A 24,042-nucleotide genomic window follows, 5' to 3' on the forward strand; every position below is an offset into this window, starting at 1 on the left:
GATTGCGTAGACCTGGTGGAAGATCTCACATGCTGTATGGCCGAGGTGCACAACAATGGTTGCGGAGGGGTTGCGCCCGACAAAAGAGATCTAGGGAGGCTTCCCCGCACTCAACAGCCAATAGATGACGCCTCACCGCGAGGCTGCGTCCTGTACTAATATGGGAGTGAATCATCAGCAGACCCTTCCATTTCAGGAATCAAGGCGTGAAGGCCCAAAGAAGGTTCGCGATAGTCGGATTTCACGGGGCTTCTCACCCATTCAGCCTCAACAGCCTGATACAAATCCGGTCATCCACGCCCGGTAATCCTACCCCCACATCTCCTCAGCCTCGTGTCCAGCGGGTTTCTGCTCGCACGGCCGTTCTTAGTGCTTGTTCGCCCGAAAGGAAGCCTTGAACTCTGAAAGCTCAAAATTGCCCGCCCCCATCACGTAATCTACCGACAACTTGATAGCCTTGTCTCGCTATCGCTATGGTTCAACTCATTGAGAATATCATCAACCAGGATCTTGTTGGGTATATCAGAAAGGAGAAATTGGAAGCAAGGCTCAGAAGTATCTTTCGATACGACATCAGGGTTCGCGTAAGCACGCTGGGTTTAACTTGCGATTTATGGTCACAAGTAAGCTTACGGCTGACCTTTTGCAAATAAAGCATGTCAATGAGCGCTTTGTGTTTGACGCTCCAAGGATCGTCACCAGGGTAAGCCAAGAATGACTAATTCCCAGTTGATGAAAAGAATGATTACTGACCCCGTTAGGATGAAATCGAGTAAGCACTGTCGACGAGTTGCCATGGGCACCACTGCTAACGGACAATATCATAGTGATCTGCGAGAAATTGACCGAGTAAACTGATGGATGAAGGTGGTCATCATCCTACCGAGCGGTCGAAACCTTCGTGGAAATAGCCAATTTTGTGTATCTGCTGAGCCTTCCAGATGTAGGAGGCGGTGCGTCCGATAATGTAGCTGTGGAGGCTGTGCCACCATAGCCAGATTAATATTGCATTTTATTGCTTGATATACTGCCTAGGTGGCGCACGTAATTCTGCCTCGCAGACCCAGTAACACGTCAGTCAGAACCCTTCCGAGAAAGGGGCAATATATTTGACCTTGCTTCATAACCTTCGTCCTGCTATTATCGATCTCTGGTGAGGCTGTATGGGCAGGTGTTAATGAGATGTCAGCAATCAGTGCTAGCGACATTGATGGAGGCTATTATGAATATGTTTTGCCTTACCTGCGTTATCCTCCTCTGATCACCCAGCCCGAGAAATCCGAGATTCGCCTAATAGATTATGCGTGTTTGTTATTCCCACCAACATAAAGCGGGAAACTGACTGACTGCATCAGCGGGTAATGCAAAAAAGCATGATGAACTATTTACCCGCAGCGAGAGTTTCGAAAGTTATATATCAACAAACACCAAGCCAGATGCACGAATCGTGTAGGTAGTGCAGGAATCCATTGAACCCCCAGAGACTAAGCATGCCAGATCAATATGTTCTCGCAACTCAATCAATCCTCTGCAAATCACGGAACAGGCCTTGTGTAGGCTGATGAAACTGTATGAAATAGAGGCAGACTTTTTTGACATTGTCGTCTCGTTCGGTGATAAGCCGCGTAACTCGGATGCTGGACTGGGAGAAATGAAAGTGAAACAGAGACCAGATGGCTCATACGGTACCGCTGACGATCTGCGAACTGGTTAAGCATATGCTGATTATAGAAGATATGCAGTACCTTCTCACCTACGCCGACGAGTATAAAGTTAACGGAAGTACAAAGTGGACAATACGCCAGATAGGCGTGTTTCACCGATATAAACCTTCCGGAAGTGGCAATCTATGGGTCTTTCTCCACGCCAAACCTAGTGCCAAATTACTGCAGCAGGTTGAGACTAGATTCGCTGATGGTCCAAGCCTCCTGGGACATGACTGGTTCTCATTGCATTCTCTTATTTTGTCTTCTTATCTGGTGAACTGGAGATGGGGTATCCGAAACATAGGTGACCAACTAGAGAGTTCTGTCAGTGAAATCTCTGACTCTGAAATCTGGACCAAAGATGCTGATAGTGAGGAATAGGCAGATATTGCACTCACGCGGGACCTCTCAAAGTCAGAAGACATTGATCAAAATGTCCTTCTAGAACTACTCAAACCGCAGCATTTGGGAGACACTATCCTACCATTGTCATCCTGGATGGGTGTTGCACTGGCGACAATAAGTAAGATGCAAGAGATCAATGCTCTCTTATACTTCAAAGGTCTCACAACCGAGAAGGCTTACGACAGGGCTGCTGGTGACCTTGCTTCATACCAAGTAAACCTGGAGGGACACCTGAGAAGTGTAGGGGTACTGGAGAGAAAGGCGCAGGGGATTTCTGAATTGGTAGGTTTAAAAGTCACACTCATATAGCCTGGTACTAACGAAAATCACAAATAGTTAGCTGTCGCCCTAAGTCAGAGGAATCAGGCAGTGATAATAGACATCAACCAATCGATGTTGAAGCTTACCGATGAGGGATTCGACGACAATGCCACAGTAAAGGTAGTGACACTCGTCACATTGATATATTTGCCTGCAAGCTTTGTTTCGGTGCGTAAAGTCAGTGGCTGCTGAAGAGATACTCAGATAAGATGACTGACATCCGCAGACGATACTCGGCATGAATCTCTTCGATTTCGCAAACGGAGACAAGCTTTCGATATCACGCCAGTTTTGGATATTCATCGTGCTGGCGGTGCCATTAACTCTGCTCACACTGGCCATGTGGTACTTTGTCACCCAGCGTCAGCTGAGGAATAGACAGAAGAAGAAATTGAAAAGAAAGGAAGCGGAGCTGATGGCTTGAGTGTGGATGGTCACGGGATTCATGGGCCTCAATTTTTCCATTCCTGTGCAGAGAGCGGAACAAATAGATCTTTCTATCTTCGCTTTGCTTTCCTTGGTTCCCCTATTAGCTTTCTTATTCTATCGTATTTTTCAACCAAATAACCTGTGCAACATATAGGAGAGAACTAATGTACCAGGTTATATCCATAAGAACTAGACTGGATAAATGTAGGAATAGGGGTATATTGAGAATATATGAGAAACGTCAAAAGAATGACTTCATCTCGTCTTCCAGCTTTAAGCATGGCTGCTTCATAATACTACCAGCGTACAGAAACCAATGACCTTCATAATTACTCAACAGTGATATCCGACGATCCACTACTCTCATAACCTTCCGTAGCCACGATCTGGTAGTTATGAGTTCCCAAGTCCATTCCCAATTCAGCCCAAGCATTGAAGTGGTTCTCGGTCGTAACTGTTCCCCCAACCCGCTTCGACTGACGAACGGACCAGTACTGTGTGAAGGTGGCAGTTCCTTCGATCGAAGCTGCATTGGTCCGGGTAGCCGTGTAAATATCGTACGTGGCCCCGTCGGAAGTGACGGTGCCCTTGTATGTACCTCCACTTCCAGGGTTATAGTCGCCGTAAGACTCCACGATGTAATATTCGATCAGAGGATCGGTGGTCCAGCCGTAGACGGAGAGGTAGCCGTTGCCGTCAGGCGTGAAGGTGCCACTGTATGTGATGTTTCTGTTGCTGATGTCAGCTTGCAGAATAGAGGGATTAGGTATGGAGTGGAATTAATCACTTACTGGGCATTTCCGGGATTCCATCCTTTTCCACCCACGAAATTGCTCACGTCGGACCACTCGACGGTATATGATCCAGCATCGCCGTTGGTGTAGGTCACGTCACCACCTCCGTCGGTCCAGAAGGAATAGTAGTAGCCGTTACTGTAGCCAGTGGAGCTGGTAGTGGATCGCTTGTGGGAAAGCTCAGCTGAACGTTCGTCGATGGAGTCAACGGGGACTGCCAAGGCCTTGGCCGCTGCCAAGCAGGCGAGTAGTTTGTAGGAAAGGTGAACCATGATTGATCACGATGGAAGTCTGGTGCTTTTGGTGACGAATTGATGCTACATAGCAAAGTTCCCGCAAGGGGGGAAATGGGTATATATACCCTTGATTCTGCAGAAGACATTTAGCCGTCACAATGAGAGGTCCTGCCGAGATATTGAAGTGAAACCGTTCCGTACCTAGACCGTTCAATTTGAAACGACTTTAGGCTGGGCGGGGATCGTCCCTTGCCAGTTTGGGAAATCGGCAGGAGCTGGACCCGATCAGCCTAAATTGCATGAGCTAATCCATGTGCTCTATTGTAAATCGGCAGCGCAACTTTGACACCGCGTTTCTATTAATGTCGACATTGGAATCCGCCAGGGGAGGTATTGGCCCATTCCCCGCACCAGCCTGGTGCCACCAAGGCATTCAGGCATGTGGATATTTTCTACCAATGTTTGGCATATAGTTCCTGCAATATGGCCATATAGCCGAGCGCTTTGTATATACGTGTCTATCACTGCAGCTGCAAGGAGCCTTGAGTAACATCGATCCAGGTACATAAGTGAGTTTATAATGGTGGGCTAGAATCAGGGAGCAAAAGAAGCAAAAGGGAAATGGAAGGAGCCACATGATTGGACAAATGATGCCATTAGAAACAACCAATGCCTTGATAGGCCACTGTCTGGCTTTCATTTCACCATTCGCTGGCCAGGTACTCGGTGCATCGAGAACCATTTTCATCGAGGCAAGCAGTGTAACGATGCTGTAAACATCATCTGAATTTCTGCGTGTTCTTTGGGGCTTGCACATTCAACTTTAAACATTGGAAAATTTATGAGGCTTTCAATTTCAAATAGCAATGGCTGCCTTTCCTGACTAGCTAATCAACAACATCGTATCACATCAGTGATGCACAGTACCCAAACAACATAAGAACTCATAAGGAGCGAATAATAAACAGCCAGACTCAAATACAAATAAAGATATGAAAGATATCCCAAGCAAGCCTCATCCCGATATATGAGTCAGATCATAACCGTTCAAACATTTCAACAATAGTCCTTCTTCTCATAGTCCGTATAGATATGGTCGAGGTTGCAAGCCGAGTTGCCCCCCAAATAAAACGACGTAACTATGATACCATCAGTATGTGTCACCAAATCTTTGTAGAGAAACTCACGATCAACAGGTAGATCCTTGCTCGGATTCTTGATCACAACCTCGTTTTCCTCCTGCGAGGTCAAACTGTTCTCGCACTTCAGCTGCTCTTTGCCGTAGGTCGTCGAGTTTCCTCCCAACCATACGTCGACATGCCAGATGTGGCTGGTCCAATCCTTATTGCACTGCTCGCAATAGTCTTCGTTGATCAGGTACTTTCGTAGGTACGGCGAGTAGACAATCTCGCATCGGTCGAACTCGCCTGGAGCCGTGGCGAAGGTGAGTGGATTTTCGTGGGTGCCGATACCGCCAGCAGCCATGCCGCGGCCACAGTCCTCTGAGATATCTGATCCCGGAGGGTCGTTGTCGGGGTATCCATAAAAAGTGTAGGATACTTTGCTGACGACTTGGCATTCTCCATCTTGGGGAATAATCGGGCCGTTACCTTGGCCGGGATGGCTTCCTCCATGTCCTGGATGGGTGTTAGTATCGTTGGAAGTGCTACCGTCGTGGTGACTAGTATCGCCGGTGGGAGAATCACCTCCGTTTTGAGTGTTGTCCCCATGGTGAGTATTGCTCTGGTTGTGATCGTTGCCGCCGTGGTGGAGTTGCCGGGAAATCAGGATTGATAGACAGACAGCGACAATGACGAGGACAACGACAATGGAGCACGAGCCCAAGATAATCAGGAGACGCTTGCGTCTAGAGAGTGGAGTCTTTGATTCCTGCACATTGTTGACAGGCGGTAACTCGTTCGTAGCCATTATTAACTGAGAGAGTAGAACTTGTAGAGTAGAATTGTAGTGCGGAGGTCGTTGATTTAAAGATGTACCAGGTTACTGTAGAAGCTGGTGTAGAAGTTGGTGTAGAAGTTGGTGTAGAAGTTGGTGTAGAAGTTGGTGTAGAACTTGGAGCTTGGAAAAGAGTTGTAAGTGATAGAAAATTACTAGTGATGAAAAGAAGGAAGAAGAGGATTAAATACCTCGTCTTTTTGCCTATGATAAACTAATCGCTACGTCTCCTGGCTGAGTCACTACGCATCGCCAGCCATGGTTCAAATTCTAATATGAGCTAAACAGGCGGTAAACTACCCCAAGGCTATACAATAATTATGTATGGGTGTGGCTATGCAAACTATATGTTTACTCATAAGAACTGCTCGCGCTGGCTAATTACCTCGAGTGACGAGAGTTGCATGACTCAGAGGAGGTGATGGTAGAATGACATGCATGTTATCGCCTCCAGAGTTCGATGTGCTAAGATGGATGTAAAAAGACCCGGAGAGAAACATTCTCACATGGTAGGCCGTAGAGCAGAAAGGGGATATCTCGTAGTTCAGTCACGGGATAATACTTGAAAACAAAAGATGGGGTGCGACGGGAGGAAGCAAATTTGGACTTCATGAAACCTTTGGCAGCATTGACAGTATTTCCCATTCCGCGGTCGAGTGCCATTTGTCCCATCAGTCGAAACGAAGATGGCTTTAGCAGCAGTCATGGGGGTATGGAAGGTAATTTCAATTTGTCATATCTGCCCAAGGGTATTAAACCCTCTTCCTGTGCTTCCAAATATCCCCAGCCATCAAAGTAAAGCAATTAAAGCTCAACACTATCCAGCCAACGCTGCAGAATACTTATTTTCTAGATTACAGTAGAAAAAGGATGGGGCCTTGAAGCCTTGAAGGCGGCGAGGGAAAAACACCAAACCAAATATCCCATCTTATTCAGCTTGTTCATGCTTTCCGAGTCCAGATGGTCTCACTATCATCCAGGTTAGTAAGTAATATTCTTTTGAGAGACTACAACCAACTTACTGTTCGATGTCTTATCTGGAACTCGGGCGACGACTCGGCTCATAGTTCGACCAAGTATCCATTTCTTCATGGTATTTGGCAACCTCTCGGAGCCTGACCAGCTCGTCACGAGCAATGGCCAAAGTAGTAGGCATGTCGGAGTCGACTGGGTGATGGACAAAAATGAGGACACCCCATGAGAAAGGGGAAAGGAAGGGGCAGTATTGGTATATGGCGTAGTTCGAGCTATCAGCATCATCGATGGCACTTTCCAGCCGTTCAACATGGGTCCGATATCCTCGAAAGCATGGGAAATAGAACCACGTTGTTGCAACTTGCCACTGAATGACGTTGGGAAGTTCGTCACCCATGGTTTGACTTTTTGCACGTATATTCTAATCAAGAATCGATGCTCACGGAAAGAGGGTGGACTTGTGCCAGTTTCAGAGAAGTCATAACGATCTTTCGCTTTTAATCTGTCAAAGATAGCAGTAACCGTGAGTCTGAGAAATGAAACACATTCTTTCATCCAGAAAGCTGGCCTGCTTTCAATGACGAAGGTATCGATATTCACGGTTTGCGGGAGAGATACCCACCTAGCGATATCAAATTCACGGAGCTTCTCTAACCGAACATATGAGGATTGACCGTGTGGGACCATTAGGGAATAGTCAGATACTAAGAGATTCAAAGAACACCTTTTCTTCCACGCTACAAGAGAAATTGTTCTAGACTGAGTGGTTAGCTTGAGCTATGTTATGTCTATAGTGTTGTTCTCGGCACTTGGCAGACCAAGTTGCAACAGATAGAATATCAGTGATCACGTAGCCATAAAGAAAAGACCAACCTCATGACTTCCTGTCATCAGTTATCGGAATCTGACACTGTTTTAATGAACGATATTCACGTACACCCATTAACCCAGCAACTTTTGGAATGGATTTTTTTCTCTAGTGCACACGTTAAGCCTCCAAGAACAGGGAGTTAAGACTGTGACAACATAGCTATAGTGACTGGAGAACAGGAATATTGCCCTCAACCGCAAGAGAAGGAACCGGGACTCATGACATGAAGTGTTTAGTATCGGTAGATAACGATGGGTGAAAACTTCACTTTGCAGACTTTGTACACTTTGGGCACGAAAACTACTCTCAATAGGATTAAAGACCAACTAACTTGGCCAAATGATTTTATTTGATTCGATACTGACGATTAAGCCAGAAAAACATTGCAGGCATCCTTAAATAGGTGCAAATGTGACATAAAAAGGCCTAATTCCGTCGGGCTATCTCCACGAGATGTGGGCATCATCCAAAACTTCTAGCCTAAGGCATGGATGGGATCCTGTACTAGGTTTCTGAGAGACATACGCGAAACTCAGAGTTTGAGAACTATATTTAGAACAGATGTGTCTACCAAAAGAAAAAGAGGGGAAGGAACGAAAAGAAAAACAAAAGGGAAAAGGCGGGGAAGGCATGCAGTACTACGGAGTACGCTCGGGCATATTGGTTCCCGCACATGGGACACAAATACTTTGGCCTGAAAATTATGGCAAGATATAAGAGGCAAGCAGAGAACAAGCAAGCAATTCTTTCGGATTGCAAGGCTGCCGTTCAGGGACGGTTGCGGGGGTTTATACAATGTTGAATGGGCAATGGTTGAGTGGATTCTAGCTTCATCAACTCTAAAGACCGATGGAAGCTAAAATTAAGCATCTTGGGCGCAACCGGAGATTCTTCCGGTGGGGTGTCGAGGTATCCATTGTGCGCGATCACTAGTTCCACTCGCCACGGCACCGCCTGCAGAATGCCGAGCACCACTTTCCACCATTTCTTGTCGTGACGCGCGTTCGCTTTGCCAACCATAAGGCCGAGCGGGCAGCAGGCCGCCACTAGTCATCACCTCATCCATCAGCACGAAGGCGTCAGCAACAAGCTTCATCGGAGCCCACTCAGACGGCAAGATGTATCGCTGAAGCAACGTCCGTGCGTCGGCTCTCGTCTACGATAACGAATTCGGACCGTCGAACCAGCGGCTTTCTCTCACATTTGGTTGGATGTCAAGAATCATATGAATACCATGGGCTGATATAAAAGATTACTGTCAGTATAGATCGAGAGAAATTGCGCACTCGCAGGGCACTCAGCACGCAATTGACGCTAGTAGCATGTCACCACCCGTACAGCCTGGCTGCCCATCGAAGGATCACTGGAAGTCATGAAGGCCCCGAGCGTCGATGTCTTTTATACCCTTGGGTTGAGCCGTTCCATAGTTACCTCAATCTTCAGCAATTTGCTTCTATCCACGGATAACCAACGGCAGCGATACCATGGCTCTTTGGGTGTTACCTAGACTCAACTCACGGCTGGGAACATTGCGGGCGTATCACTTAGCCGCCATCGTCTTGTAGGAGAGACTGATCCCAATATCTGTTATATGCTTGCTAACACCAGGACTGTGCTCAGCGTCTCCTCTTTCCTGTCGGGTTATGACTCCGGTATCGCGGGCGGAATTCTCAGCTACAGTACCTTCGAGAAAGATTTTCGCTACACCAGCGGCCAGGAGTCTAAGGTCTCTTCCTTAACCGTGGGTCTTGAACAGCTTGGGTCTTTTGTCGCATCTTTGGTTGCCTACTATCTCACCGATAAATTCGGGCGCAAATATGTCATCATCGGCTCAACTGCTGTGTTTTGCATCGGAGTGATCATCCAGGTTATCAATACCCACTCGCTTGGCGCCTGGTACACGGCTCGAATAATTGCTGGTATTGGAATGGGTGGTCAGAGTGTTGTCGTCCCAATGTACTCCGCTGAGATGACGCCGAAGGAAATCCGAGGACGTTGTGGTTCTTTCTATCAATGGCTATACACATGGGGTATTCTCGCAGCTTACTGGATTGACTACGTATGTGCACTCGATGGATAGCTTTCGGCTTTGGGCTAACACTAAGTCTATAGGGTGTCGCCGAAAGTGCCTCGATTTCGAAAACTTCACGAGAATGGCAAATTCCTGTGGGTCTACAACTTGTGTCTGGAGGAATCATGGTCATCGGGGCATTCACACTTCCCGAATCCGTCCGTTGGCTATTGAGCCAGAACAGGACCGACGAAGCTTGGAAATCACTGACCTGGATCCGCGGTGATGAGGGAGAAAAAACCATTGAGGAATTTCGTGAAACACAACTCGGCCTGAAGGCTGAAAGTGCCGCCAAGGAAAACTTTTCTCTTCGCGAACTGTGGGAGCCAGCTAACCGTCTGCGTTTCTTCGTTGGGCCCATGCTTTTTGTCTTCCAAAATGCGACAGGAAGTAGTGCTCTGGCTGTCTTTGCACCAGAATACTTCAAGCTCCTTGTTGGCAGCGGTGGCAATCGCGATCTTTTGCTTACCGGTCTCTTCGGCGCCGTGAAATTCATCGCTTGCACTTTCTTCATCCTATTCCTTGCGGAACGATTCGGACGTCGGATGTTGCTTACCGGAGGATCAGCCCTCATGGCTATCTGTATGTTGATCACTGCATTGATTGTCAAGTGTATTCCGACCGAGTCGAATACGTCGGTCACAGCTGCCGGTCGAGCCACCGTCGCCATGCTCTATCTAGACATTATGGTACGCAACACCTGATCTCTTGCTTCTTCTTGAAACCAAGGACTCAGTATCTAACTTCAAATTCTCCTTAGGTATACAACTGCTCATGGGGCCCGGTTCCCTGGGCCTATGTGCCCGAGATCTTTCCTACGCGCATCAGAGCCCTGGGCCTCGCATGCAGCATGCTAGCTCATTGGGCCACTTCGTTCTGCTTCTCCTTCGCCAGTCCTTACATGATCGATAATATTGGGGCCAACACCTTCCTTCTATTCATGGCATTCGACATCACCGCTACAATCTTCTGTTTCATTTTTGTGCGGGAAACACGCGGTCAGAACTTGGAGATTGCTGCCGGAACTGAATGGGATGTGGTGGAGAAGAGCGCTGATGGCTTGGCCTCGGCCAGCGAGAAGGGCGAACTCGACACCGGTGAGCCTGGAAATACCAGGATTTCCCTGGCACCTGGGGCTGGCAAGCAGCTGGAGGTTGTTGCGGTGCATGACACCTACGGGTTGAACTTTAAGCGTCGGTCGTGAAGACAGCGAACTAGTATAGTAATTGTTGGTTGGGTATAAGGCGCCATAGAGGGTACCACGCATAATGTATGGTGGAATTGGGGGCACTAATAGCCTGCAATATACTCCTTAATCAGGCTGGTGGCCTTTTAATTCCCGGCCAGCACGGGTATATAGAATACCATCTCTCCTTGTATCTTTCATCCTGTACTCGACTAATCAGTCATTAATCTGATAATGGTTTCCTATTCTTTCTTCCTTTCTACCCCCCCTCATCCCTTATTTTCATTTTCTCCATAGCAAGGCATTGACACTACCACAACTTTTGCTGATGACTACGTACCGGAGTCAGGTGTAGGTCTACTCCAACGGAGAAAAAGAGCCTGGACATGTACTACCGTTTGTATATCCCCACGAGGGAAAATTAGACCGTTGATGCGCAGCATCGCAGAGACCTAATCCTATACATGATCGATCTAACTTATATATATTGAGATCGGTCGCTATTTTCTTTTCTCAAAGAACCCAATCTCACTAAGAAGAGAAAACTCTGAAGAATCGCCTGCTGCTTTTCAGTGTCCATGAAAGGTGGTCTAACAGGAGACAAGAATCTAGACACGCTGTTTTCATCTACGATATCTTCTGGCCATGGCTAATAGATGGTTCATGTACTTTGGTAGGGTGGTTAGTCTGGTTTGTTCTTGATATGAGGTGTAATTTTCTTCTGTCGTTCACTGCGTAGTCGGTAAACCGGCTTTGATCGTAAAAAGATAGACCGCCAGAAATAAAAACAAGAAAGAAACAGGGAAAAAGAAAAGAAAAAGGGGAAAAGCAAGACAGAAGAAAGTCATGGACAGCGAGAAGAGAGCGATGTCAATCTAAACTGTAATCAGCATCCTCGGCAAGGGTAGTGTTGTTTTAGGTATCGATGAAACTGAAAGCGTCAGACGGTTCTTCTGAGATCTCTCGAATCTTTGACGATGTCTTTGGGCGTGGAGGGTGGAGGGGCTAATTCTTGCTGCTGGGTGGCCCGTGGCTGGTCAGCTTGCGGCGGGGCTCTACATGTTCTAGAGGCAATGGTTCGAGAATCGAGTCTTCCTAGCTCTCAAAGTCAGGCTCGAACTCCTCATCTATGACATCTGCCGCGCCAGCCAGAGCAGCAATCCGGTTCAAGGTCCACTGCATCTGCAAGAGATCGAAGGATGGGAGGGGCATGCTTTCGGGGTCCCTGGTCGTCAGTGTCATAAGGTGTCCGGAATAGATGGGTTCATCTGTCTCGCGGTTCCACAACTTGGCATTGAGGGGACTTGCTCTAAGATCAGAGGGGAGGAAGGGGGCCACGCGCAGGTCTACATGCTTAGAGAAAGTCCGCAGTGGGAGCCACCAGAACCGCATTGTCAAAGATGTCTGGTCTTCCGATAACTTGACTGGTTCAAAGGCAAGGCGTGCCGAGGCCCAAAGGACGTGCACAATGGTCGAGAGGCACAGGACGTTTTGTGGTGCCTCTGAATTTGGCGGTATATCTATGTCTTCAGAATGTATGATGGACTCTTTCCACTTGGCAATGGTCTCCGAGGTCCAAAAGCAGCCCAGAAGGCGCCAGAAGCTTTCCCGTTCGCTTTTAGGCTTACTTCCTAACGCAAACGGGTAAATGTGGCACACCTGGATGGGTTCGCTCATCTTAGTGATGACACAGCGCCCACCGTCTCTTTCATTCACTATGTCCTTTGCGGGGTTAGACCGCTTTTTCAATCGAGGGGGTTTGGAGGGAGACCTGGAACTATCCCTAAAGTTCCTCTTTTGGGGGGTGTTCGGTGCGGCGGTGGGAGAAACTAGATCGGTGGGTTGCGGGGGCTCATTTCTTCTTTGAGACCGGGCAAGCCATGCCTTCAAAGTCGGCTTGTAAAGGCAGGATTCTGTAAATGTTGATAGTAAATTCTGATAACGGATTCCCTGACTCTAGCGCCTCTACAGTTACTTTAAGTTTCTCGATATCACCCAGCCATAGCATGGCATGGGTTGCAGAGTCCAGGTACTTTAGACCGGGTACGAGGCTGAGACGCCGGATAAGGTTAGCCCTCTCTTCAGATGCGAGCTCGGAAGTAATAGAAGTCATCGTGAAGATTGATTCCTGTACGGAGTAGATGAAAAGCTTCCTAAGACCGAACTAGAATAGTCGCAGGTTTGGTGGGACCCGTGACCTACGCTAGTCCATATCTGGACATCCAGGCGAAGGCGACGCCATTGGTCGAACATTTCCATTCAACATCCGTCGTTGAATTGCAAAGTGATCGCGATGAAGCCAACAAGTGAATTGGAAAGGAAGCTATGGAAGTAGTGAATCAGCTCTAGCTACACCGCTAACGGGCCTTATGCGAGGTACTGTCTTATTCCGAAGGAGCACTTGTCGAGAAACCATTCGCTTTGACCCTGCTACAAGCCTCCACCGTGGGAGTGCATACAACACTGCACTTCTCTATCTACGCCGAGCACAAACCCGCAAGGAGGACATCGTGCTCGTCCCGGGCGCCACTGAAGCGGTCGGCTCAGCGGCCGTGCAAATTGCCAAGACCATAGGCAGTCGAACCGTGTTGACAGCCGCGCGGCGTGTGGATTCCAACCCCGATATTCTTCTGGAACATCCCGAGAATACCCTTCAACCCCGGATCCCGGGTATTACCGACGAACACGGCGTGGATATTGTAATCGGCGTTGTGGGCGACATCAATTTGATGAGCGCTGCGGTCAAGCAGCTGGCCGTGGGGTCGCTGCGCGTGGATTGTTGCCCCGCGAGGGGCTGTGAGCAAATCTTCCAGGCTTCTCGCAAGGCCATCCTGCTTGCGGGATGTGACACGAGCCTGGCAACAATGGCTGAGATCAGGGAGGGTTTACGTCTGTTGTGGCAGTGGTTCGATGGGGGTCTGATGAGGGTGCCGGACAAGGGACTTAGCGTTTACCCGGGTACCATTGGGGGCGGGCAATTGAGAAAGGGCACCCGACTTCTGGGGAAGGAGTGGTGATTCCTCGTATTTCCGGATAAGTTATTTCCCACCTGGCTCTTTACCTCTGTTATTTTAAGTCCCTCCACAGCGATACGAGAAGATAGAATTTTTCTTTGTCTCCAGATCAGGTGCCTACAGGTACGCCTTTATCCCCGGCCCCATCCAAAATGACCCTGGTCAAGGGTCACTTGCTCGCACTGCGTCGCCAGCTGGTGCTTGCTGGACTGCTGACTGCTAGGAGCGGGCAATTTAATAAAGTTCGCCTGGTGCCGACGGCCGACAGCCGATGGGGGCCCAGACTCGTTCGCACGGCCCGCCACTGGCTATTCCGCCCGATGATTGGCCGTGTAGCTCGCTTCTTTTCGCCCCGATTGCGAGATCTCAAGGTGCAATCCAGTCAGCCCAGCTAAACTGTCAGTTCCCCCGACTCCAATGGGCCAACACGACTTGACAACGACGCTAAGCTCAGGCACGTGAGGGGTAACCACGCGCCACGTGGATTTCTCCGGTATGTCTGGCTGTCGCAGTGCCGTGGGTTGTTCCGGATTTCCCCAGATCCCCGGACCATATGGCCATAAGGCAGGCAGCAGGGCAGGCTCGCAGCAGGACCCTTCGCTTACAGATCCCTGTCTGACACTATACCCTGATTACCCTCGTCTGCATCAATTTCTCCCATTTGCTCCGCGAATAAGCCACGTGCTGCTGACCACAATGTCCGAGGCTCCGAGCGCTCTGGTTGATTAGGCCACTACAGCGAAGCTAACGGCCCCCGTCTACTATTTCCGGGGTATTACCCCGGGACAACTGGGCCCATGGGGTGAGAGTGTGTCACGGGCGGCTAAACACTAGTCGAAATTTTCTTGGTGGCGTTTTGCAACGCCTTCGACTGGTTGTTTCTTCGTGGAATTGGAGTCAGAGCCCAGCACGCCGGCCCTTACCAGTGGATGAACGAGAACGCAATGAACCAGCCAGCGTGCTGGCCCCGATAATTGCCCGTACTGGCTTCTTGGCTGTTGGGCCTCTAGTCGTAACCGAGCGCGAACCAGGCGCCACCCAAATGCTTTGCGCGGACGCTGAGAGCCGGGGGGGAAGGAAATTGCTTATATACCAAGACTCCCCTCGTATGCTGCGTCGCTTGGCAAGGCTTGACCATTTGCTCCCCGTTGCGTGATTGCTTTGTCTCGTTCTCGTGGCACCTGGGGTGACAGTTCTTCGCCATGGTGGTCAGTCAGTCAGTCGTTGGTCGTACCAACGCCGAGAAGCCTCATGGCTTGGCGGGTATGCTCAAGAATCCCTATGTTTTTGGAACCTGTGCGTTTGCCTCTCTTGGCTGTATCATGTACGGCTATGATCAGGGTGTCATGAGTCCTGTTCTGGTTATGGAAAACTTTGAGAACCATTTCCCGTACTTTATGGGCTCTACCATTCAGGGATGGCTGGTTTCTGCTTTGGAATTGGGTGCGTGGGCTGGTGCGCTGTTCAACGGTTACCTTGCGGATCGGATTTCTCGAAAGTACTCGATGATGGTGGCTGTCGTGGTTTTCACGCTGGGATCTGGACTGCAAGCTGGTGCCCAGAAGCCGTCGTATTTCTTTGCTGGTCGTATCATCGGTGGTATTGGTATTGGAATGTTCAGTCAGGTATTTTCCTTTTTTTTCGTCTTGTTGTATTGCGCTAATTGGTGCCCCAGGTTATTCCTCTGTATCAGGCAGAAATCGCGCCTCCCGAGTTGAGAGGTTCCCTCGTGTCTCTGCAGCAGCTGTCGATCACGATCGGCACGTCGATCGCGTTCTGGCTGGACTATGGTACGTTTGACACTTGCCTCTGAAGATCCTCATTGAAGATCCGTACTCACCATACTTCGCACATAGGTATGCAATACGTTGGCGGTACCACCTGCAATCCTGAAGGCATCGATAACCCATACCTCGCCGATGGCACGTACAATGCGGCGCAAAACCACGGACACACATGTCTCGGACAGAAGACCATCGCATGGCGTCTGCCCCTGGCCCTGCAGATCTTGTTCGCCTGGATCCTGTTCTTCGGAATGTTCTTCTTCCCCTTCTCCCCGCGGTGGCTGATGTCCAAGCACCGCGAAGAAGAAGCCACTGCCGCACTGTCCAAGCTTAGAAGACTGCCCCCAACGGACCCACTCCTGCGCGCCGAGATCCTCGAGATCAAAGCCGCCGTGCTCTTCGACGAGGAATCCGAGGCGGAAGCCGTCCGAGTGGGTGGCAAGCTTGCCCCGTGGAAGGCACTTTTCGCCCCGAACATGTTCAAGCGTTTGGTACTGGGCTGCGGTATGCCCCCACCCCGCCTCCCATCCCCATTCCCCCTCCTCCAGCTTTTCTAATCATTGTGATTGTCAATAGGAGCCATGATCTGCCAACAATTCACGGGAATCAACGCAGTGTTATACTACGCCCCGCAGATCTTTGCCTCTTTCGGTTTCTCCTCTACAAAGCAGACCCTCCTCGCCACCGGTGTCACCGGTATTCTCCAGATTATCTTCACGCTGCCTGCTGTGCTGTTGCTTGACAAATTCGGTCGCAAGACCTTCCTCATCACCGGTGCCATCGGCATGTTCCTCTGCCACATTGTCGTCGCCATCGTGGAGGGTCTGTACGAAGATGACTGGAACAAGAATATGGGATTGGATAAGCCTCAGGGCTGGGTGGCGATCACATTTATCTGGCTCTTTGCTGTCAACTTTGCCTACTCTTGGGGTATGCCTCCCTTTCCCTCTCCTTTCCTTTACTACCAAATATCCCCCAATCCATTCAACCCACCCACTAACGCAACAAAACAGGTCCGGTAACATGGGTCCTCGCCCAAGAGATCTTCCCCAACAGTGCTCGCTCTCGCGGTGTGTCCATCGTGGCCTCCACCAACTGGATGTTCAACTTTGTGATCGGTCTCACCACCAAGGACATGCTGAACTCCATGAAGTACGGCACGTACATCTTCTTTGCTATCTTCAGTGCCCTGGGTGGACTGTTCATTTGGAAGTTCGCCCCCGAGACCAAGGATAAGACCCTCGAGGAGCTGGATATCTTCTTTGGCGGTGGCATGGACAGTATTGCCGAGGCGGATCGCTTGCGCATGCAGCGGATCAATGAGCGCTTGGGATTGGCGGGTGTGCAGGAGATCGGAGATTTGGATTTGGTGGGCGAGAAGGGGGAGGTTAGAGGGGAGGTGCAAGTTGTGGAGATGTAAGTGAGGACTTTGGTCCTTGTTGTCGTAGGGGAGGGGTAGGGAGTGTGGTAGGTGGTAATGTGAGAGAGAGTTAGTGGTGTGAGTATGGACTTGTGGTAATGGGCTTTTAGCTGATAGTATGATGATCTACCACGGTAGTAATAATTGATTGCTTATACGCAAACATCTCTTCCATGTAGTATTGTACACATCTACCATCCTATCCTAACCCACCTAAGCTACGAAGAAATCCATAATAATCAGAAGTCAATCCCCCTCCCACCCCCAAAATTCGTATCTACATAGTACATCGTAGGTATACATCATCCGATGGTCATATGATCGACCCACCTGGCAAAACCGTAGGGGATTTACACTCATACTCATACTCAATACTCCCCTTACCCATCCTTACTGAATAGTTTCTATTCATTGGGATCATTTTCATAGATGGAACTACTTCACTCATTCCATCCAACTCTACACAGTACATACAGGGGTTCCTGTTCCTGTTCTGTTCCTGTTCTGTTCCTGTTCTGTTCCTGTTCTGTTCCTGTTCTGTTCCTGTTCTGTTCCTGTTCTGTTCCTGTTCTGTTCCTGTTCTGTTCCTGTTCCTGGATGTTCACTCTGTCCCGACCCCGGCCCGAACCGCGCCCCACCGAAAAGAGGGAAGCGTCAGGCACTCACTCGGGACTCCACACCCGAGCTTGTTGGTGCCTGAGGCAGGAATCCCCTCCTTCCTCTACGAAGTTTGTACTTCTTCATACTTCTATTTCTTACTTTATCGATGCAATTCAAGTAATACTATACTATTCCTCTCCTTCCTCGTGATATGCTTGGGATTGTAGCAGGTATATACATCAGAATTGATAGAGGATATGTAATCTCGAGGAGAGGAGGTAGAATGGCCCGACTATACTCCACTCCGTACGCGTTGTGTCCATTGTGCTGTGCTATAGTTGATCCAACGCTGGCAGTTCGCCTGAACCCATCTCCAAAGAAGACTGACCATATTATCAGTTGAGGGCATTCGAGCTGAGAAGCCAGGTCGCGTCAGAATCACCGGCTAGTAGATCTACCGAGTCTTGCCAGATGTCGCTTAGTTCGTTACTGAAGGTATTACCGACTGTGTGGTCGGTAAGCGAATGGGGTTGGTGTTGGTCTGTATTCTCTGGTTTGTGCATAGTTGGCGATAGACGAGTTAGGCTGTGAGGGCCAAGTGGTGATAGACTTGAAGATATCTCATCCGTATTTGTCAAGTGTTGCCCCTCACTGGCTAGTGACAAGCATCTGGTTTCATCATTCGAGGCTGTCATCGCGGCACCCTCCAGAACTAGACCCGATTGGCTAAGAGGGGAAAGACTCTGCAGTAGTGGAATACTCGAGCCACCGTGAGATCTACTCATCGCTTTCGCTGGATCCTTGAAATCAGGCACAAGGCCTCGAAAGTCAGGATATTGAGTGAGAAACTCCGAATCAACAGAAAACGGACACGAGACGGAAGTAGGCGCAAAATACTGCTGAAACTGCGCGCTAACAGCGATTCTGCGGTCAAGGCCGATCTCATACGCATCTTGGAAGTTGATGAGGGGAGAGAAGTAGAGGTTTCGAAGAGCGTTCACTGCAAAAGTTTCGCATGGTTGGGTATGCGTGCTTACGGCGGCTTCCAGCTGGGTTGAAAGCAGGTGAATGCGTAGCTGTGGCCTGGGATTGTCAGCTGGTTCGGCTCGCGGGTAGATGTACATACCATGGAAGCATGTCGATGGAGATATTGTGCGGGATCTTCACTTGCGCTGGTCTTGGAAAGTTAGAAAAGGGTATTCATGAGCAGCGATCGCTTACGTGGGGCGTAGCCAGCCTGGAATTTGAGACGCCCACGACTGGCATCCTCCATGTTGGGAGAGTAAGAACTGATGCCATTAGCGATGGACATGATGTGGAGCGAGACACTCACCAAAAACGACATCTGGACCAGATCTAGCACAGCCAACTGATCAATCGGCCTAGCCAAGGGTCGCTCGAGCATGAATCGGCGATGCAGGTGAGCCATGAGGCGCTGGATGGGTTCCTCCTCGTCGCTAACGGAACCATTCCAGCCATTCAAGATGCCGTTGAGGATAACATGTGTGTCGCTGAGAGGCGAAAGGGGTGATCCAACCGTTCTGAGTGCTTCGTAGTCCCGGAAGATGTGGCCGATGAGGCCAGCATTGGTATTTTCGTCTTCATCGTTCGATGCTCGAATGGGCGCAGCATCGCCCCCTAATTTTGTCTTCATTTCGCCCGCAAGCGCTATTAAATGATCGGTCATGGCGCGCAACTCATGGCGCTCTTGGCGCATCTGCTCGAGCTCATCCGAAAGCGCCTTGTCAGCACCGCCTTGCAGCTGCAAGACTTGATGCTCCAGCAGTGCAAGACGGTCCTTGGTACGTTATCGAGCGGCGCGTTGCGCATTGCGATCTTGGGCCCTCTTCTTCTCGCGTTTGGAGATAGCCTGTGACATGGTGTCGGTGATCGATGGGGAGGATGCAGTTAGTCCTGCTGGCGCCGGTTTTCTTTGAGAACACGTGCGCCTGCTTAGTGAGCAGCTACAGGGATGCTGGTCCGACCGGTGGATGTTATTTGCTAAGTACATAATATCACACATGCCTCTCGTGTCCCCCCTTCTCATCTGTCCATCTAAGTACAGCATATGGTACCTCGAAGAGGTCAGGGTTCAGCTCCGGTACTAAAGCATCCTCAACGGTCGCTTGCACTTGAGATGCCCCAGCCAACAGGCGCCTAACATTCTGTAAAGTACTGTACATGGCCCCCATAGAAAGCGATGCGTGACTATCAGTCTCCTGAATGCTATCAGACGGACCTGCTTCGCGGCTGGTCCAGTTCCATCTTCCAAGTAATGATGGGTATGAAGAGTAACACTCGAGCGAGCCATCGCGACAGAGTTGGCTGAGGAGCCCTTCGAACTTTACAGGCCGAGGGGCCGTCGACAAGGCCAAAGTAGCGAGGACTTTCTGGGATGCGCGGTACCTGAGGGCGTAGGCGCCACTGCATGCCGCCTCTTCCATCTTGCAGGTCACTCTGACGTTGTTGCCCGTGCCGGCGGGCGCATCATACGAGTATGGCGGAAGAGACTGAGAAGAAACTGCGGTGATGTCATGGGGCATGATTTGAACCGGAGACGAGGTGTTGCATTTCACGCCGCAGTGGCCCAGCCAAAGAAGGTCCCAACTGTCTCCATACGGGGAATAAGACGCATTGCTCTTCTGGATTTTCTGAGCGCCCAGCGCAAATCCCTTGAGTTGTGTCTTTAGATTGACATCCCAATCGATATGGTCTTCGATGATCAATGCACTTGCAAGCCTATCTGCGACAATCCTAAAAGGATGTTTAGACGGTAAACGGACGAAAGCGCGACAAGCCTACCTCTGCACAGCATTTAGATGTGATCGGAAAGCTGCAATGTCGGCAAGGTCCTTCGCGGGCCCGTTTCCCTATATTAAAGCATGAGTAGACCTACATTCTGAGCGATAAGTTGACGAACCTTGACGCTCTCTTCCTCATACACGACCTCGTCGATGAAATCGACATGGAAGCCTGTGGCTGATGAGCCAAGTACAATCGCATCGCGTCTGTCAAGCCGTTTAGGGGAGCTGATTGCAAAGATTTTCTCAAACTAGGCTTTGTGAGTATCAAGTACGGGTAGTCGATTGCACGAGCATACCCCTAATGTATCATTTTTGATCGGGTCCAAAGGGTCTTGAATGTCTTCGCATGTTGCTGGTTGGCTTGCAATGCTCTGCTGAAATGGCAAGAACCAGAGCACAGCAAGAATGACGAGGAATGAGACGATCACGTTTGAAAATTTCCGGCGTGATCTAGGAATCAACCGGACCGGTGATCCAGGAGAGATCATAGTGACCGCATGCAAGCTGAGGCGCTTGGGAATGCGAACATGGACCCCGCGTTTTAAACCCGGAAATGGCTCTCCATGAGAACTCCGCCCGGGCTGGCTGGGATTCAATGCATTGTGACCGGACTGGCGTGATGGGCTGGACACCCACCAGTCAACGGTCTCGGTTAGACGCCGTCTCGAACAGTCTTAACCTAATGCAGTAACAAGCTAAGGGAGGTTCCGTTCACTCCGTAAGCACTAGGCAACATTCAACATTCATCCATAGCCAGTCTTTTGCTGCGGTCGCACTTCTGGTGAAGGTTCAGCCCGGTAGACCGTTTTGGAACAACACAGCATCAATGCTGCCTATAATTAGAAGAGACAAGAATACTGAAAAGGCGAATTTCTCAGCATCTGCGCTTCCTCCCCCGAGCCTTTGCTTATCAATAATCCTACTCTCTATCTGATAACCTCGGGACTCAAACGCAGTGAGCAGCATGGGAGTCAGTGTTACCCGGACTCTTAGATGGAAAAAGGGCAGTGTTTTATCGTCTGAATGCGAATTAGGATTTGTCCAAGGTTCCAGTTGACAACATTGAAGCCGATGTATATGATGGCGGGGAGTCATCCTCTGAAAGGTGCTCCACTGAGCTTGGAATGTTGCTTGGTGCTTCAAAGTCCGCAAAGATATCGAAAGGGAGACCAGGGAGGTCGAGGCTCCTAGTGCTTCCCGCACATTCAAAAACAAATGATGCCGACAATCGATAAGTTCGGCTGATGTTGAATGTGCCAAAGGATACGTCCGTATGTCTGAATACAAGAGGACCAAACGCCTGCGCCAGGTCCACTGTCCCTGAAACTGGCATACCAAGAGAGGACTTGGATAATATCTCGATCCGCTCGTCTACTTGTCCGGATAGTGCGCCCATCAGCGATGGGGCAGCTCGAGCACCAGTTTGACTGAGCACGGCGACGGACAAAGACTGCAGCAAGATCTCTGGAGGAGACGTGACGGAAGAGTCCTCCATAAAAGGTGTGATCTCTAAGATGCACGGGAGTGGCGTGGATTGGATCACTCGAGAAGGGTATATAAAAGTCGCTTTGAAGATGAACCGGGGCAATTGACTGGATGAAAACCAGGACTGAATCCTCTCCTGCAGTTTCAAGCTCCTCCCCCTGTTTTCTGGAAGTAGAAGCATGCTTCGAAGGTTGAACACTTGCTCTTTTTGTTGCTGATATGCTGCAGAGCTGCCCTCCCGCTTCACGTCCAATCTAGCCGAGCCGGGTATGAATCTCAATCGCACGACTTCAGAAAACAGCGGTGACTTCCTGCCCAGAAACCCCCGCTGCGGCGAAAATACTTGTGCCTGAATCTGGTAGTCGATGGTGCATTTAATTTTCCGTAAAGCGTCCGCGGTTTTGACGGCAAAGGTCGGCGGCAACGGATGATTTGCATCGCTGCGGAAAGGAAGCGCTTCGGGCCATCGCGACGACGCAGAGAGGACTTGCGACGGGAAGGCAAATTCAAACGGCCACTCGTATGTGCCAGGGGCAATGGTGTCGCCGCTCGGGTGCCAGAGAATTTTCCCCTTCTCGAAAAGCATGCATTTACTTCGATAACTGGTTGTGGGGGCTGCAGATCCCTTGACCTTCTGCACCTTTGCCTTTGCACATCCGGAGAACGTCACTCGAATGTCTTGGATGTCGACCGGCTTGGGAGTCTGAAAGGTTATGCGGCCTCTTATTGTTTCGCTTCCAGAATAGCATGGCTGCTGGTCTATTATACAGACTGTGAGAGGCATTGGATGAATCACCTCGATCCAGGCGTAGGGGCTTCAACTGTGAGTCGGGAGTGGATGGGGATGGTCAACGGGTGATTGGGATGGAACGGCCATCTTATGTAGTCGCTTGTTCCAGAGCTTCTGGGGATATTAATAGTAGTAGGCTTTTTTTCACCAGAAGTTGTGGAAATGACAAGCAAATGATGTACACGATCCGATACGAATACGCGAGAATGCCTTTTTCTGGAAGGAGTGGGGAGCATCGTCCCACTGGAAAACCCACTCCAGCCCCCACCGTGACGATGACACTTGCAAAGAGTTATCGAGTGATTTTCTCGAGTTCAATCCACTGTGCTTTAATTGGCAATGGTGATTAATACCCCTGATTGCTTACTTCAATGTTCACATTACACTCTTCTGTCAATCTGTCACTGTACTGGTCCAATACAAGCTGCTGTCATCTACTTCTTCCTATCAAGAGCTACCACCAAAATATACAGAGGACCTAGTGCCTGATAGAATGGGAAGTTATGCTGTTGCCTTGAGCAACATTAATCTTGATACCTTGTCAATGAAAGCGAACCGCTCTGCACCTTGTACTTCTGAGTCACGTTGGATAACTCCTTGCATGTAATTGGTCACAAACATTAGGTCATCATGGCTAGGTTCCAGTCCCTCCAGGCTCCAGGCTCTGGTTACACACGGTCTCCCATGATGCCTGGGGCTTAACGCACCGGCCAGGCCTTATACTACTTGGTGGGTTTCTAAGGTTCAGCCAGGGACCACAGTAAAACCATCAGACTTATCTCCGCCTTTGATATATTCAGGCTAGGATGTCCGTGGAATAACAGAGCTGATAACACAATCGGAATGGAACCCTGCTGCTTGTTATGAGGGTAACAAAGACCGACCGGCAAACACAAGCTACACACGCCGTGAATGGGTATGTATGTGTGCTGCGTCAGGATGGCTCTCTCCTACGGAACTCAACCGCCTATCTCCTAGTAACCCGGCAGATTCCTTTTCATCTTATTTTTCAAGGATTGTATGTACCATGGAAGTGAATCATTCTATTTGCATCGCTCACGCATCATGACACATTCCGGTGAGTATAAAAAGGCTAGAATCGTCCCAGTCAAATTGCCTCCAGTCCCAAGGATGTTTTTCCCTACCTTTGTTCCCTGTGCCCCGCCTGACTTGTACCTCTCCGTCACCCGCGGAA

The 24,042-nt window shown here is 49.6% G+C and overlaps 11 protein-coding genes across 11 annotated transcripts; 4 read left to right on the top strand and 7 right to left on the bottom strand.

Moving 5' to 3' along the window:
• The first annotated feature begins 1,154 nt into the window (after positions 1 to 1,154).
• BO80DRAFT_462077 (uncharacterized protein) lies at positions 1,155 to 2,992 on the top strand. The gene is made up of 7 exons (XM_025722488.1): positions 1,155 to 1,306; positions 1,356 to 1,449; positions 1,498 to 1,685; positions 1,735 to 2,030; positions 2,088 to 2,393; positions 2,448 to 2,600; positions 2,659 to 2,992. The coding sequence occupies exons 1-7, from the start codon at positions 1,183 to 1,185 to the stop codon at positions 2,854 to 2,856; spliced, it is 1,359 nt and encodes a 452-aa protein (XP_025578785.1). The 5' UTR covers positions 1,155 to 1,182; the 3' UTR covers positions 2,857 to 2,992.
• Positions 2,993 to 3,190: 198 nt separating this feature from the next.
• On the bottom strand, positions 3,191 to 3,927 carry BO80DRAFT_491188 (glycoside hydrolase family 11 protein; the record flags this gene model as incomplete). Its single annotated transcript, XM_025723684.1, has 2 exons — positions 3,191 to 3,590; positions 3,653 to 3,927. 2 exons carry the CDS (start codon positions 3,925 to 3,927, stop codon positions 3,191 to 3,193), a joined length of 675 nt encoding a protein of 224 aa, XP_025578786.1.
• A 1,020-nt stretch (positions 3,928 to 4,947) lies between these two features.
• BO80DRAFT_340577 (uncharacterized protein) lies at positions 4,948 to 5,469 on the bottom strand (the record flags this gene model as incomplete). Its single annotated transcript, XM_025715204.1, has 2 exons — positions 4,948 to 5,030; positions 5,079 to 5,469. Coding segments are annotated over 2 exons (474 nt in total), but the record flags the coding sequence as incomplete, so codon positions are not given.
• A 1,306-nt stretch (positions 5,470 to 6,775) lies between these two features.
• Positions 6,776 to 7,959, bottom strand: BO80DRAFT_485032 (uncharacterized protein; the record flags this gene model as incomplete). Its single annotated transcript, XM_025723480.1, has 3 exons — positions 7,696 to 7,959; positions 6,870 to 7,576; positions 6,776 to 6,816 (listed from the first exon to the last, which is right to left on the bottom strand). The coding sequence occupies exons 1-3, from the start codon at positions 7,698 to 7,700 to the stop codon at positions 6,776 to 6,778; spliced, it is 753 nt and encodes a 250-aa protein (XP_025578788.1). The 5' UTR covers positions 7,701 to 7,959.
• A 757-nt stretch (positions 7,960 to 8,716) lies between these two features.
• BO80DRAFT_399924 (sugar porter family MFS transporter) lies at positions 8,717 to 11,084 on the top strand. The gene is made up of 4 exons (XM_025717489.1): positions 8,717 to 9,254; positions 9,314 to 9,752; positions 9,806 to 10,453; positions 10,525 to 11,084. Exons 1-4 carry the CDS (start codon positions 9,178 to 9,180, stop codon positions 10,966 to 10,968), a joined length of 1,608 nt encoding a protein of 535 aa, XP_025578789.1. The 5' UTR covers positions 8,717 to 9,177; the 3' UTR covers positions 10,969 to 11,084.
• Positions 11,085 to 12,045: 961 nt separating this feature from the next.
• BO80DRAFT_452550 (HNH endonuclease signature motif containing protein) lies at positions 12,046 to 13,063 on the bottom strand (the record flags this gene model as incomplete). The annotated part of the gene is made up of 2 exons (XM_025721957.1): positions 12,046 to 12,885; positions 12,920 to 13,063. 2 exons carry the CDS (start codon positions 13,061 to 13,063, stop codon positions 12,046 to 12,048), a joined length of 984 nt encoding a protein of 327 aa, XP_025578790.1.
• A 422-nt stretch (positions 13,064 to 13,485) lies between these two features.
• On the top strand, positions 13,486 to 14,044 carry BO80DRAFT_422299 (uncharacterized protein). Its single transcript, XM_025718792.1, has one exon. The coding sequence runs from the start codon at positions 13,680 to 13,682 to the stop codon at positions 13,965 to 13,967; it is 288 nt and encodes a 95-aa protein (XP_025578791.1). The 5' UTR covers positions 13,486 to 13,679; the 3' UTR covers positions 13,968 to 14,044.
• Positions 14,045 to 14,930: 886 nt separating this feature from the next.
• On the top strand, positions 14,931 to 17,333 carry BO80DRAFT_237530 (sugar porter family MFS transporter). Its single transcript, XM_025714517.1, has 5 exons — positions 14,931 to 15,589; positions 15,640 to 15,754; positions 15,821 to 16,252; positions 16,325 to 16,678; positions 16,762 to 17,333. Exons 1-5 carry the CDS (start codon positions 15,167 to 15,169, stop codon positions 17,166 to 17,168), a joined length of 1,731 nt encoding a protein of 576 aa, XP_025578792.1. The 5' UTR covers positions 14,931 to 15,166; the 3' UTR covers positions 17,169 to 17,333.
• Positions 17,334 to 17,964: 631 nt separating this feature from the next.
• Positions 17,965 to 19,655, bottom strand: BO80DRAFT_499763 (uncharacterized protein). Its single transcript, XM_025724201.1, has 4 exons — positions 19,102 to 19,655; positions 18,990 to 19,057; positions 18,895 to 18,945; positions 17,965 to 18,851 (listed from the first exon to the last, which is right to left on the bottom strand). Exons 1-4 carry the CDS (start codon positions 19,483 to 19,485, stop codon positions 18,164 to 18,166), a joined length of 1,191 nt encoding a protein of 396 aa, XP_025578793.1. The 5' UTR covers positions 19,486 to 19,655; the 3' UTR covers positions 17,965 to 18,163.
• A 128-nt stretch (positions 19,656 to 19,783) lies between these two features.
• On the bottom strand, positions 19,784 to 21,082 carry BO80DRAFT_491192 (uncharacterized protein; the record flags this gene model as incomplete). The annotated part of the gene is made up of 4 exons (XM_025723685.1): positions 20,869 to 21,082; positions 20,689 to 20,820; positions 20,571 to 20,638; positions 19,784 to 20,522 (listed from the first exon to the last, which is right to left on the bottom strand). Exons 1-4 carry the CDS (start codon positions 21,058 to 21,060, stop codon positions 19,784 to 19,786), a joined length of 1,131 nt encoding a protein of 376 aa, XP_025578794.1. The 5' UTR covers positions 21,061 to 21,082.
• Positions 21,083 to 21,471: 389 nt separating this feature from the next.
• On the bottom strand, positions 21,472 to 23,091 carry BO80DRAFT_422302 (uncharacterized protein). Its single transcript, XM_025718793.1, has one exon. The coding sequence runs from the start codon at positions 22,839 to 22,841 to the stop codon at positions 21,603 to 21,605; it is 1,239 nt and encodes a 412-aa protein (XP_025578795.1). The 5' UTR covers positions 22,842 to 23,091; the 3' UTR covers positions 21,472 to 21,602.
• Between the last annotated feature and the right edge of the window lie 951 nt (positions 23,092 to 24,042).

This window comes from Aspergillus ibericus (assembly GCF_003184845.1).
Source record: "Aspergillus ibericus CBS 121593 unplaced genomic scaffold BO80scaffold_6, whole genome shotgun sequence".
Classification (NCBI taxonomy): domain Eukaryota; kingdom Fungi; phylum Ascomycota; class Eurotiomycetes; order Eurotiales; family Aspergillaceae; genus Aspergillus; species Aspergillus ibericus.

What these genes read in the sequence shown, in the direction of transcription:
- BO80DRAFT_462077 (XM_025722488.1), top strand. Translation starts at nt 1,183, where the DNA reads ATGTCAGCAATCAGTGCTAGCGACATTGATGGAGGCTATTATGAATAT. An exon ending in CGCAGGGGATTTCTGAATTG is followed by an intron (nt 2,394 to 2,447) that starts GTAGGTTTAAAA and finishes AATCACAAATAG; the next exon opens with TTAGCTGTCGCCCTAAGTCA. An exon ending in TGCCTGCAAGCTTTGTTTCG is followed by an intron (nt 2,601 to 2,658) that starts GTGCGTAAAGTC and finishes TGACATCCGCAG; the next exon opens with ACGATACTCGGCATGAATCT.
- BO80DRAFT_399924 (XM_025717489.1), top strand. Translation starts at nt 9,178, where the DNA reads ATGGCTCTTTGGGTGTTACCTAGACTCAACTCACGGCTGGGAACATTG. An exon ending in CACTTAGCCGCCATCGTCTT is followed by an intron (nt 9,255 to 9,313) that starts GTAGGAGAGACT and finishes GACTGTGCTCAG; the next exon opens with CGTCTCCTCTTTCCTGTCGG. An exon ending in CAGCTTACTGGATTGACTAC is followed by an intron (nt 9,753 to 9,805) that starts GTATGTGCACTC and finishes CTAAGTCTATAG; the next exon opens with GGTGTCGCCGAAAGTGCCTC.
- BO80DRAFT_422299 (XM_025718792.1), top strand. Translation starts at nt 13,680, where the DNA reads ATGAGCGCTGCGGTCAAGCAGCTGGCCGTGGGGTCGCTGCGCGTGGAT.
- BO80DRAFT_237530 (XM_025714517.1), top strand. Translation starts at nt 15,167, where the DNA reads ATGGTGGTCAGTCAGTCAGTCGTTGGTCGTACCAACGCCGAGAAGCCT. An exon ending in GTATTGGAATGTTCAGTCAG is followed by an intron (nt 15,590 to 15,639) that starts GTATTTTCCTTT and finishes TTGGTGCCCCAG; the next exon opens with GTTATTCCTCTGTATCAGGC. An exon ending in CGCGTTCTGGCTGGACTATG is followed by an intron (nt 15,755 to 15,820) that starts GTACGTTTGACA and finishes CTTCGCACATAG; the next exon opens with GTATGCAATACGTTGGCGGT.
- BO80DRAFT_499763 (XM_025724201.1), bottom strand. Translation starts at nt 19,485, where the DNA reads ATGCGCCAAGAGCGCCATGAGTTGCGCGCCATGACCGATCATTTAATA. An exon ending in CCAGGCTGGCTACGCCCCAC is followed by an intron (nt 18,946 to 18,989) that starts GTAAGCGATCGC and finishes TAACTTTCCAAG; the next exon opens with ACCAGCGCAAGTGAAGATCC. An exon ending in TCCATCGACATGCTTCCATG is followed by an intron (nt 18,852 to 18,894) that starts GTATGTACATCT and finishes TGACAATCCCAG; the next exon opens with GCCACAGCTACGCATTCACC.
- BO80DRAFT_422302 (XM_025718793.1), bottom strand. Translation starts at nt 22,841, where the DNA reads ATGCCTCTCACAGTCTGTATAATAGACCAGCAGCCATGCTATTCTGGA.